Source organism: Dermacentor andersoni, chromosome 11 (assembly GCF_023375885.2).
Source record: "Dermacentor andersoni chromosome 11, qqDerAnde1_hic_scaffold, whole genome shotgun sequence".
Taxonomy (NCBI): domain Eukaryota; kingdom Metazoa; phylum Arthropoda; class Arachnida; order Ixodida; family Ixodidae; genus Dermacentor; species Dermacentor andersoni.
Genome location: NC_092824.1, coordinates 107,877,711 through 107,890,921, shown reverse-complemented (window position 1 = coordinate 107,890,921; position 13,211 = coordinate 107,877,711). Strand labels below are relative to the sequence as shown.

At 43.5% G+C, this 13,211-nt stretch overlaps 1 protein-coding gene across 3 annotated transcripts in view; it reads right to left on the bottom strand.

Annotated features, from left to right (window-relative positions):
* LOC126539421 (uncharacterized) overlaps positions 1-13,211 on the bottom strand; it is a 168,270-nt gene that overhangs the window by 13,049 nt on the left and 142,010 nt on the right. For all 3 annotated transcript variants that reach the window (XM_055075366.2, XM_072285670.1, XM_055075367.2), the window contains 7 exons: positions 10,909-10,941; positions 10,737-10,790; positions 9,450-9,518; positions 8,457-8,489; positions 4,581-4,634; positions 3,287-3,358; positions 2,982-3,014 (listed from right to left, as the gene is read on the bottom strand). In XM_055075366.2, coding sequence (XP_054931341.1) covers positions 2,982-3,014; positions 3,287-3,358; positions 4,581-4,634; positions 8,457-8,489; positions 9,450-9,518; positions 10,737-10,790; positions 10,909-10,941 — 348 coding nt within the window. The remainder of the gene's footprint in view (positions 1-2,981; positions 3,015-3,286; positions 3,359-4,580; positions 4,635-8,456; positions 8,490-9,449; positions 9,519-10,736; positions 10,791-10,908; positions 10,942-13,211) is intronic.

Below are 13,211 nucleotides of genomic sequence, written 5' to 3'. Positions count from 1 at the left end.
CCTGCCGTATAGTGTCCGTTCTCCGGGCGCAGACAACCTTGAAGCCTCGGCACAGAGACCTCGTACGCCAGAGGCTTTATCTCGTCACGTATCACTAACTGCGCTCCTACGAGAGCTTCGACAGAGAAACGACAGTCATGTGAGCCGCGGTCTCCGCTCACGTCATAATTTTTTTATGCTAATCTCTCGCGTTCGTACTATTGAAGAGGCGGGCTGATAATAACGGAGTGCGGAGGATCCTTACCACTAAGCTGGCTGACGGAGAGAAAGTAAAAGATATGCCTGCGGAATGGGATAGTAGCAGAAACATTGCAGATGAGCCGACTTAGCGCATAGATTGCGGTGAAGAGGAATGCTCGGCGCTGCGGTGACGTCACCAGTCTTCGGCGAGGCGCGAGCTCGAGATTGCATGGGCTGCTCTGGCTGAGAAAAAAAAACTACTCTGCCAACGCCTCCTGCTGCTTGCGTGTCGTGCCCTTTGCTCGCTTTAGACAGCAAAGCATTATCCAGAGATAGAGACGAAAAAGGAAAACCAGGAAGCGTTGGCATCGTTTCTTTTCTTTCCAACCAGAGCAGCACAGGCAATCTCGAGCTTGCGCCTCCCCGGATGCAACAGAAATGCTATAGCCCGTTAACCAAGATACAGCTTTTCAATAACCCTGTTTTTTCTGGTGGTCACGCACAGGTTTAATTTGATGGGGCATTATGAAAAAAGAATGATGCCTTGGAATTTTGCTGCTATATAGTTTTGACAGTTTCATGCACGGCTAAACGAACCAATCACTCAATATTAAATGAGACTAGGTAAAGAAGTTGCCAATAAATATGTTATCCAACAGAATATTTTTTCACTCATATATATCATGCCTGCTACCAATTATGTGGAAATGAAGACGATTATGCGAAAGAGAACGCGGCCGCTAAATCAAAATATTCATGTAATTCTACTAACTAAGGCTCACTAAGGCTCACTAAGTGCCTTAGTGAGCCTAAAAAATATGTGCTTGACTAGACTCACTGGAAATCAAACACATCTATGGTGTTGCCAGGAGTCGGAACAGACTCGACGGTAGGTCGAGTAGGTCGAACACTTTAATCAAGAAGTGGTGAAACGTACGGTGAAGTCAGCCAGGTTTCAACGCCACGTCGGTCGAGTGGAAATCCTAACATTAGCGCGAGATTCAAGATATGTGACCCCAAAAATGAACAGCTGACAAAACGTACGGGCATACTAGTCTACGCCTTTGTAAATTACAGTTTACCATAAATGTTAAATAACATATTCCGCCTTCAATTTGCTTTGTATTGCGTTAGATATCAGTTCGTTTGGTTAGTCATTTTTTTTTGTAATCTTAACAATTCCTTCGTGTTATGAAGAGCTTCTACGTGTAGCTTTCTATAGAAGCGCTCATCCTTGTGTTGCTCCTTTTCTACGTCCCTGTTTGTATTGCGCAAAAAAAAAAAAATTGTTTAAAAGTGAATCTGTTCCAACTAGGCCGACTCTCAGTTATGCTTCAGTTATGTTTCTATAGTATACTTACATTTAAGATACGTATGCGAACGTTTCCCCATTATATGTCTGTCCGTAGTTACTGCTGCTGTCGCACCCTACGAGACCAAGACTTCAGTCGGAAGATTAGCTTCCCCTTTAGTCTTGGCTCGCGAGCAATGCGACCGCATTGCATGAGCCAATAAACTCAAACCACGTGACTAGTTATGGAAACGAGTTATGGAAGGAGCTATGGAAAGAAGAATGATGGGTGTAACGTTAAGGGATAAGAAAAGAGCAGATTGGGTGAGGGGACAAACGCGAGTTAATGACATCTTAGTGGAAATCAAGAAAAAGAAATGGGCAGGACATGTAATGAGGAAGGAAGATAACCGATGGTCATTAAGGGTTACGGACTGGATTCCAAGAGAATGGAAGCGTAACAGGGGGCGGCAGAAAGTTATGTGGACGGATGAGATTAAGAAGTTTGCAGGGACAACATGGCCACAATTAGGACATGACCGGGGTAGTTGGAGAAGTATGGGAGAGGCCTTTGCCCTGCAGTGGGCGTAAGCAGGCTGATGATGATGATGGTGATGATGATGATGACGACGACGTGACTAGTACGCCACGTGGCTCAAGACGCGGATCGCTTGTGTGTACTTGCGTTCGTACGGTGCGGACAGAATAGGTTGCCATTGAGCTGACTTTTCACGCTGGTTGCCTGAATAAACGCGCAAGCCTCTCGCTTTTCTTTTTAAGAGCAAGTATTAGGCTGGGGGGCTCCTATCTAAAATACGTGAAAACAGAGAAATTGTTTTTCGGCACGACTCCACCAGATTTGATGAGGTTTTGTTAAATTAAAAGAAAAAATTATAATCTGTAATTAGACTGTAGCAAGTAGACGGTTTATTTAGGCTATCGACATGTGTTAATAAAACTTGTAGAAAATCCCAAAACTAAGGGGAAAAAAGGACAATACAGCTTGCAACTCTATAACACAACAATGGAAAGGGCTATCACAATTCTTTAAACGCACTTAGTAATACACCTAAAGCGGACTACATGAACGCATTGTAGGCAGCTCTTAAATATGCCACCTATTCGTGAGCAGGAATTTTGCAAAGTCTTAGTAAGCACTAACAATCTTAAGTAAGCTGTAAATTCAATTATCAAATTTATCCGCTTTAGATAACCTAGTGCTGCACTGTTAAGACCTTATAAACTTCACGCTTCAATTACTTTTAAGTGTACCAAACTTCGGAAACATTCGTAAATAAATTAAGTCCTAAATCAAAGTTCGGTTTCCTACAATCACTAGAATTTAACTTTCTCTCCTAAATCCAACAAATTTCTTTCAACTCAGTCGCGGGGTATACATATAAAACATTTCTGCGTTTTACGTCTGTATGAACGGAGAAATCAGAGTTGACGCCGAGCGAAAGCTTTCCCTGAGGAAAAGCAGTGAGATGATCAGAATATATATACTCACTCTGGGCATGCAGTCAGCTTCCACTCTTTTGTACTGAAATGGAAAAACAACGAAATTTGTAGTAACATCCGAGGAACACACACACACACACACGCACGCACGCACACACACACACACACACACACACACACACACACGTATATATATATATATATATATATATATATATATATATATATATATATATATATATATATATATATATATATATATATATATATATATATATACATATATATATATATATATATATATATATATATATATATATATATATATATGCCGGCGCCTTCGCCAGTGCTCACCTCAGCGAAGGTGGCATTCTCTGCGATGTTGGTCTCGTTGACGCACCTCTCGCACTCGGTCAGGTTCTCGCGCTGCGAAGCAAAGGCTCGCGAGAACAAATTTCGATACAACGTCGCGACGCGATATACTCTATCCTTTTTTCGCGAGCAAAGATATCGTAATATCACATGTTCTAAAATACACGACAAAAAAGAAAACGGTATACATGAATGTTTGCAGAACCGGTGTGTTATATGAGGCGAATGCAAAATTGCAGCATCTTACGCAAGGTTAATCGGCTCAGCAGGCGCCATCTCAATGGACATTTAACTTAGTAATGAGGTTTGATTTTCAAAATTTTTTTGTGTCACGCAGGATATAGTATTCTCTTTGAAAGCAGAAACACGTATATTCAATTTCGAAACATTCAGCGCCTCCATTAAGTGGGAGTCTGCGCGGTAACTATGCGATGCTTGTGTTTTCAAGTTCCACTTAAGCGTTATCTTTATCTGTGGATTCGTCTGTCGCCTTTGGTGCGTATCCACAGCAGCGATATCGTGATCACTGAGCCTAATGTAGATGTCATAGTGTTAACATAGCTTCTTTTGGACAGCCGGTAAGGCCGTGACTTGCACAGATGATATTAAAACAGGGATTGCATTCCTCTTTAGCGTACTGACCGTAGATAACAGGCCAATAAATGGGGCTAATTGGTTCGTGTTGATATTGAGAACACGCTGACTTAAAGTGAGTGGACTACGACAAGAGCAATTTAGAAATCGGTGGTCATGGCTTCACTAGGTGCAAAAAAGGGCACCCCCCCCCTCCACTCATGAGTGCGCCATCTATCTGTTTATCATCTGTGAAAACTGATTTGAACTCCGGTGCGCAAAAGAATGGTGTTGTGTAAGGGAGGGTGGTGTCTAATCACTTTCTTACCACCCTGACCTTTTACAGCTATGAATATGAAAACGAATGGAAAAATAAACCGCTCTTTGTCGTGCTTTGTCCTGTAAACCTGTGTGCCTGTTGATGGTGTGGTGATTTTAATGTCAACGAGTTCTCAAAATCAACTGACCATATATAGTCTGTTCCAGGCCGATATACCAGCATCACGTCTCTCACTCAAATCTTTTAAACTGTAAGTTTACCCGCATCTCTATTACTCAGGCATCTTACTCAGGTCTCAGGCAAACTTATTTTAACTTTGCAGTTACCAGGGCTCACGCGGTAGACTGTGCCCGAATGCGTAGCCTATGGGAAGCGCTACAGTTAGTAGCTATACGAAGTGGTCGCACGTTAAAAGGAGCATACGTTTTTTGCGAGCCGGAAGCGGCACTCCAGAAGCAACAGTGTGGCCGGTGATTGCTGAAACAGAGGCAATATCAGATGCGTTAGATACGTTGGCATTTGCATTTTTCGGGTTTCATTTCTTGTACGCTAAATAAGAGAGAGAGAGAGAGAGACAGAAGGATTAGACAGGTAGGCTAAGCAGGTTGCACCTGGTTGGCTAACCTAAAAGCTAAGTAAAAATCTTAATTATACTTCATATCAACGTGAATTTATGTCAACGATCGCAGTGAGTCAAATGAAAAGCAACCAGCTATTCACTGGTATTGTTCCCCAACAAGTTCGTTCAGGACTTCCTCAATAGTACTATGCCAAAGAAATCACGTTTATGAATACTACTTTTTAAGCATGTTGAACAGTTACGTGCCGAACGTGCGTGGTGTTGAGTGCGCTGTGTGCGTTATCTTAGGCGGCCTATAGAACGGAAAACACGGAGCAAAGCGTCCGAATATATATAAGCTCATCGTTACTGCACGAGAAAGCGAAGGTTTTGTTATCGTCTCTGCCGCACAACGTGAATGTATATGCTCTGTGCACGAGACATCAGCGCCAGCGCAGCGGACGCATTAGCGGTGACGCAGCGTAAACTCTCGAATTCGGCTCGCTTGTTCCATAACCACACTTCGCTACGTGACCTTCGTCTCGGTAATTACTGCTCGGTATTTAGCGACAAAGAGATCGATACGGGACCTTCGAAATTTGAAATTTTTGGGACGATGTAAACAGCGACCTTCCTCATCGTCGGGGTTAAGTCGTTGAACTGGGTATAGCAAAACGGCGATGGAGTAATACGTTGGTTGGCGGACTCAGACAACCGACCTCACGTATATACTGTACGCCTAATTGCAAAAAATTTATTAGAGGCCATCGAAACCCGCCTGTTTTTGCTGTTTATTAAATGGTCAGACAAAGGAAAAATAGGCCTCCAATGACACACAAAGGTGCGTATGAAAGGACTTGTTGTCTAATATGAGTGTTATTCCCATCTTTGTCATTTTTATGATCTTTGTGTGTTTTATGTGACGATCGAAGCCCGCTTTTGACTGTAGCGTCTCAATTGGTACGCTGCACTATAAGTGCATTTTCCTCACCTTTGCCTCCGCTTATGTCTCACGACACCGCATACTCGTATACGTGCTCAGAATTCAGTACACGTCATCACTTAGCGTAGTGTTCTGGGCAACACGTCTTCGCCTTTTGTCCGTGTATTTTGCAGTTCATCAGGGACTGCATGCATTCCTCACGTATTCTGTTTAGTTAGATTCGCTCTTTATTTTATGGTCCTGTGACTTTTCCTTGTATAGTGCAGTATTTTTCTTATTATCATAACTATACTATGTGAAGAGGGGTAGCCGTCACCATTAGAGGGTGAATAAATCTTGTTCAATAATTTTGATCCCCATAAAGTAAACCTAAAAGAAAAGAAATACGAAAAGAATAAACATATGAAAAATAAAGGAATAAAGAGTCTCATAAATAAGTCATAGCCTGCTACACTACATGCATAGTCAAAGTGCGATATATCAAAGTGCGAACTTCCTATCACAGTGCTTATCGTCGGAACACCTTCGCAGCCAACACATAAGAAAAAAGCAAATTAAAGAATACAAACACGAAAACAAACAAAACAACAACAAAGAAATTTGCATGCACATAGCTTAACGTAACATTTTTGATGCACGCTCAGTTTGACACCTCAAAATCCCGCTTTAAAAGCGGAAAACCTCACCAACATTTTTGATATGCTGGAGCAAGTATTCAGTTGCGCATAGTTCAGCAAACCAATTACTCATTATTATCCGCCTACTCAATGTTTCATTGTTTACTGTGTGAATATATTCTGCGTAATAATAAATTGAAAAAAAAAAGAACATTGAATTGTGGGATTTTACGTGCGAAAGCCACGGTATAATTATGAGCCACGCCGCTGTGAGAGTCTCCGGATTAATTTCGGCGACCTCGGGGTTCTTCACCGCGCACCGAATGCAATGCACACAGACTCTTTTGCAGTTCATCGAAATGCGGCCGCCGCGGCCGGGATTCGATCCCGCTACCTCGGACTTAGCAGCGCAACACCAAAGGCACCGCCGTATACCGCACCGGCCACGGCTTGTAACAGAAATGAAAGTGAAGGAGCTGTTGGAATTTTTCTTGATGCGCGAATTGTGTTTTGACTTATTGGGGATATGCGATATCCAAACAAATTTTAAACTCATATTATTTTTTTCTTTTCAATGAAATGGTTTAGCCGTGTCGACAGTACGTTCCAAATAAAACGGAAAATATCGGTGCAAGTTGGTATGAGTGCTCAAGAAGCCCATCGGTTTCGAACCGCTCGGTGTTTTAATGGAAATACGATCGCAAAATATCGGTCGTAAACTAATCGGCCGTGAAAACGTGCGGCCAAGAGCGCAGAAGCCGAGCGTCCTTCGGAAAACCCCTTGTCGATGCCCCTTTTTATTAAGTATCCGCGAAGGCAATGCGTTTCCAACGGGTGTCGTGTGTGCGTTATTTCGCTGCAGCGTCTATTCCCTTCAAGCGATGTGCGGACAGATCGATGCGCACGCCAAGATAGCGCATCAAAAGCTTCCCCGATAAAAATAACGATGTTTAAAGGCGTTACACACGTGCCCGAACACGTCTGATTATAGCTTTGGTTCAAACGTGAATAACATGCGCAAAGTGTCGGGGAAGGTGGACGTCTAGGTCTCTGCTCTCGGTGATAGTATGCGGTCGTGTTGTAGGCTCACTTTTGTCGTTGTTGCTTTTGACAATTTTTGCATCTGGCACATGTTTCAAGCGGTCGTACGGGCGCTCTACGTGTATGCTGCACATGAAATAGTTCGTGTTATCGTATTTGACTTCCCTGTGGGGAGTTGACGGATTGAATCTACGTTCTGTAATCTTGGCAAAACTCGCTGAACAATTAAAAACTTCTCAACCTGCTTGTTTGCAGCACCCTCTTTCAGATTCTGGAGATGCAAGAAATTTGGTTGAAACTGTATACATGCGGCGAATGGACAGAAACAATTGACGCTGTGGTTGTTTCTGTCCCGAGATCCTGGACCTCTTATTTCGATTATCTCAAGGGGTGTGTTTGAATATTCGTCACGTTTAGAATGCGATGCAAACACTTTCTTTTGCGAGCCGTCTAGGAAATCCGACATTCGGTTGTTACCGAATGCCCCGTTGCGGCCAGATATGTGGGTATACGATTACATAAAGATGCGCGCACACGCATGAAAAAAAAAAAAGAAGCATGTCCGCGCACGTCTTAGCCACAGCCGAACACGGACGTTGACAAAAGCGGTGGCCGATTGTTAAAAATTAAATTAAATTATAGGGTTTTACGTGCCAAAACCACTTTCTGATTATGAGGCACGCCGTAGTGGAGGACTCCGGAAATTTCGACCGCCTGGGGTTTTTTAACGTGCACCTAAATCTAAGTACACGGGTGTTTTCGCATTTCGCCCCCATCGAAATGCGGCCGCCGTGGCCGGGATTCGATCCCGCGACCTCGTGCTCAGCAGCCCAACACCATAGCCACTGAGCAACCACGGCGGGTGGGCCGATTGTTGGGCAACAAATTTCGCGATGTGAACGAGTACGAAGGAGGAATTCTTCCACGTCCAGTGATTCCAGTGTGAGATCTCACCGAATTCGGCGGGTACGCAAGAACGAGCTGGACAATAAGTAAAAATAAAATAATTATATTAAAGGAAGAGAGAAACAAAGAAGACAGACACGAGTTTTGGTGTACTTCTGGGAACAGCGCGAGTTCTTGCACATACGAAATTCTTTCACTTGCTTGCATATAATTAGGAAAGGACATGGACTCACGTGTGGCGTGCACTTCCAATCGAGTTCCCGTTGCTGAAAAAAACAAACGAAGATGACGTTGACGTGAGTAAATAAAAAAAAGGAACGTCTAACGCACGTTGTTAAATTAATTATTACTTGTATAGACTAACTTACTCACTTAATAATTCATTCATTCATTCATTCATTCGGATACGGTTGGAAATATTGGCAAGTATTTGTCGCTGGCTTCTACACAAGCTATAAATTGTTCACTGGAGTAAAGAGGAAGAAAAAAAAACATTTTGCTTTTTGTACTTTTACTTCTATCCCAGCCCCTGGGAGTGTCAGCCAACGCCACTAATGGCCATGGCGGAGATGTGGAACATCCTCCAAAGTGCGGGGGTAACATACTGCGAGCATTTAGGAGCTGCCAGGCAATAAACTCTTGCATGCGACCATATGAGATCAGGAGTGTCAGAGTCGTGGCCCTAGCTATACAACACTCTAGAACAATAAGTGAAACCTAAGGGTTGCAGACCCTTGGTTCACTTTCGTATGATCAATCGTGAAAAATAATAGCTGCTTTATTTTATTGGTCTGGCTTAATGCGACAAGCAAATCAAGGAGATTATTTGCGCCAGCCCACCAATAAGTTTATTCTGATTCAGCATTTCTAAGCGTTCGTCGAAACCCGGCTTTACGAGATCTCGCTAGGACGCTGTGCCTACGGGCTACATCTTGCTCGCATAAAGGAAATATGACCCTGACAGATTTTTTTTCTTTATCTTTTTCAGTTCAGGTCAGGTTGTTCTTTCTTATGCAGCAAGTGAAGCAACAGTCGAATGCCTTCTGGCCTGAAAGGAACAAACACATTTGATACAGCAGAGGCGTAGGCTGAGGGGAGGGAAGGGGGTGGGGCATCTGGCACAAGTCGCCCGGCATGTACGGGAATTTTGTTTCTTCCGAGGCTTTTAAGAACGGGATTACGTGCTCGCAACGAAAAGCAAATTCTGCAGAGCATTTATCACATACCTGAATTTTCGTCGCGTTTTCAGGAAGGTCGTAATCTTCGACGCAACGAATACACTCTGTCCGTTTTTCCTACAATGAGGGAAAAAAACCCAGAAATATGCGACCAATAAGACACGCAATTTGTGCTACGCATTCTAAATCTTTAGACAGACTTCCCAGTGAAACATTTTTAGAACTTAAGTGCGGCCAGAAAAAGAAAAGAGAAGAAAGAAAATCAAGCTTTGCTACCTAACGCGAAAATAACACCATCAAAACCATAGTCAAGCGCAAACTTCGATGCATAAAATTAATAACGGCGCTCTCATCGATGAGCAGGAACACACGCGCAGCATTAACGAGAAATGTTTATCATGCTGTCCTTGATTTATGTATCAATGTTTTAATAATCGGATACTTTTTGCTTTCTGCCTTTCTCTCTTTGACGTTCCTAAGTCATTGGTATTCTTATTTTTTTAAGTGTTTGAGGTAGCCATTTACTCGATGGCTTAGTATTTTTCTATGATCACACTGTTTATTAAACAAGTATTCCAACTACAACAACAAGGAAGTCATGTTCTGCTTAACCGTACTAGTGGTCAAACGTTTCGTTACCATCGCATTTTCAGCACGACATGTAGAGGGCACGTATTTGCTTAGCGAGGTCATTGTAGGCGATGGACACAAACAGCAGTTATTTCGATATCACCCTGAATATACAACTTAATCACGAGTGCGCGTGACAGGCTAGCTGCCCCTCACCCCTCTCCCTTCCATTTCGTTATATTTGTACATTGGAAACTTCCAAGTAATAATGCTTATACGTTCAATGCTGTAGCACGCAATGGACTTCCCGTTTTGACCAGTGCATTAATGAACAACGATTGCCTGTCACTGTAGCTTCTTTTGACTAATATTCCAAGTCTTCTTACTCAACAGCCTTCTACGATGGACCCGTCTAGGTTCCGTGCTCTCCGACATCATTTCGGCATGTGCGGTTATTTTGCACTCGGTTCCCTCTTTGGTTGTAGTAAACACAGTGTTCGGCAACACAGGACTTTCCTTAGGACGTGGAAACAGAACAACAAGCAAGCATTCGATGTCGTCAAACGAAACGGCGCCTTGCTCCGCTGCACCCTGTCGCAACTTTCTTCTCGAGTTTCGCAGTAATCGCTGATCTCGTGTCGAAATATTTTTTTTCGCTAAGGGTTGCACACTTGATCTACGGCAACAAAAATACTCACCTCATCGCTTCTGTCTAGACACGAGCTTAGGTATAGAAACATCAGCACGCGCTGCTTACAAGCTTACCGTAGGTCGATGGAATGCGTTGCACAGGATGATGGCTGCTTCCTTCGGTGTGTACTAGACGTGGAAAACGAGTGAGAGCAAATGGGAAAGAGAAACGCTCACGTGACATCCACAGGCTTAAGCGCGAATTCCGCGCTCCTTTCAAACAGCTAAGCGTGAAGCGCGTACTCACGGGTTTCACGCACGTCTGGCGCATCTTGACCACCTGCGACGAAGGGTTCAGAATGAAGAAAAGAAAAAGCGGGGCGATAAAGAAAGCCTACAAGAAAGTTAGGCAGTACCGACTGTTGGGCGATGCTTATAGCCACAATTAATATGTTCATTCGGTTTCTGTTTGTGCGTGACCATAGGTAGATGTGCCGCCTTTTTTTTTTTTTTGTTCTTGCGAGTATGTTCTCTTTCTACTTGCTCACTGTATGACACGCTTTACTTTCGTCTTTGTGGCCTGTCATCCCGGTGTGTCTTCTTTGCTTCCCTTCTTCCTAACTTCAACTTCCTTTTCTATCCCCTCCTTCCTAAAGGGTATAGGCAGGCTTTGGGCCCCCCTCTTGGTGGCAGTTGCCCAGCTTGCTCCTTCCCTATTTCCCTGTGTGTGTACATGTACGTCTTCATATCAAATAACAATAAGAATGTGCCAATAAGAATCCCGGCCATGGCGGCCGCGTTTCGATGGGGGCGAAATGCGAAGACAACCGTCTACTTAGATTGAGGCGCACGTTAAAGAACCCCAGGTGGTCCAAATTTCCGGAGTCCTCCACTACGGCGTGCATCATAATCAGAAAGTGGTTTTGGCACGTAAAAGCCCATAATTTAATTCTCTTTTGCCCCTTGTGCGTTTGTATGATGTGTTGTGTACATCACATGTTTCCCCCAACAACTGCAGTAGCACATCAGTCAGCCAGGCAAACATCTCCAGCTTTAATTAAATGCTAATTGCTCCTCACTCTCTCTCGTTGATTAATTTGTCAAGTCCTTCAGCGATTACTCCGACCTCAGTGAGCCGTTAGAGCAGATCGTTACGCGTACGCTAATAAAAAGAATCATCTGCAACAGTTTTACATTTGAAAAAATGAAAGCGGAGATTCCAGTATGCATTAGCACTAAAGCATAAGACCAAACTGAGGAAGGGAATACAAATTGGTGAAATGCAAATTCCTTCGAACAGCGCTCGTTGCTAGCCTCTATCTGAATTTTCAAGTCTCGCTTCTTATTGGAGCCGCGCCAGCAGAAGCAGACAGCGAGCATAGACGGTCCTTTTTTGACTGACCGCATTTATGTTCAGCAATTTCTGGGCTTATCTTCTTGCTTTGTTTGTTCGCTCGCACTCATGCGTATTATACGAATGCAGATGAGCGGTTAAGGTACTGCGTCTGGCGATAATGAAAGTCGGAGGCGCGGCACTAGATGTTGCGACATGATTGTCCCGTGCGGTGCGCTTTTCGAAGTGGTTTTCCGTCAGAACCTGTACTATGCGTGGCCTTGCCCAAAGCGTGAGCAACGACGGCCAAGCAGGAAAGAGTCAGTCGTGGCTATCGGTTCGACAGACGCGGTCTCGTTTGACGAACTGGTAAGTTCGCTCGTTTTTTACTTACGGGTCTATAGTTTACGGGTCTATAGGTCTATAGCAACATTCAAGCAGTTTCCCTATCGAATGCAGAACTTTCGGATAGTTGACCAAAGCAGTAGGTCAGGCTACATGGTCTTGCATACTGCGAAACTGAGTAGCACTAAAGAGACCAAGGATGCCCATGACGCACGACAAGTTAGCGTCATGCGGACTTCACATAACTATGCTGGCTCTGTTTATATGGCTGGTCCACCGAGCCGAGATTTGGCAGGGAAATAACCAACACTATAGTTCCAACTCTGCTTGCAATTCATCTAAACGTCAGTGTGGAATGTTCAAAAAAAAAAAGAAGACAAAAAACGCCTGAAAAAAAAAGTAGGAACGTAAAAATAATTTGTGTAAAAGGTTCGAATCAAAAAAGCACCAAAACAATACGACGCATCGAATAACTGAGTATACGGTCGTCCGTTAAGAAAATTCAAAATATTCGCGCAGTCCTGCAGAGTGTTATACCGACGGATTCAACGCGGCGTTCGCAAAGTCAAATTCGAGCGATCGCTGTCACTTACATGCTACGTGTCTCAGCTGCGAGACGAAAAAAGTAAAATGGGCTTCTTTATGTACACCTTCGCGCTTATTTATTTATTTTACATACCCTCAAACGCCTAGGCGCAGTAGAGGAGAGGAGGGTGCATGGCGTACAACAATAACAAGGTTCATTATAAATTTATGCAAGATTGACGACACCTGCGCTCACCCTAATTGTTAAAACAAAGAGGTTGGCAAAAGAGAGATAAATAAAAAACAACAAAAGATAATTTTGTCGCGGATCGTACGTGACGGTGTATGTTGACCTTTCGGGGGCAAATAAAGCTACATACGTTAGGATTCTGCGTACCGAAAGTGGT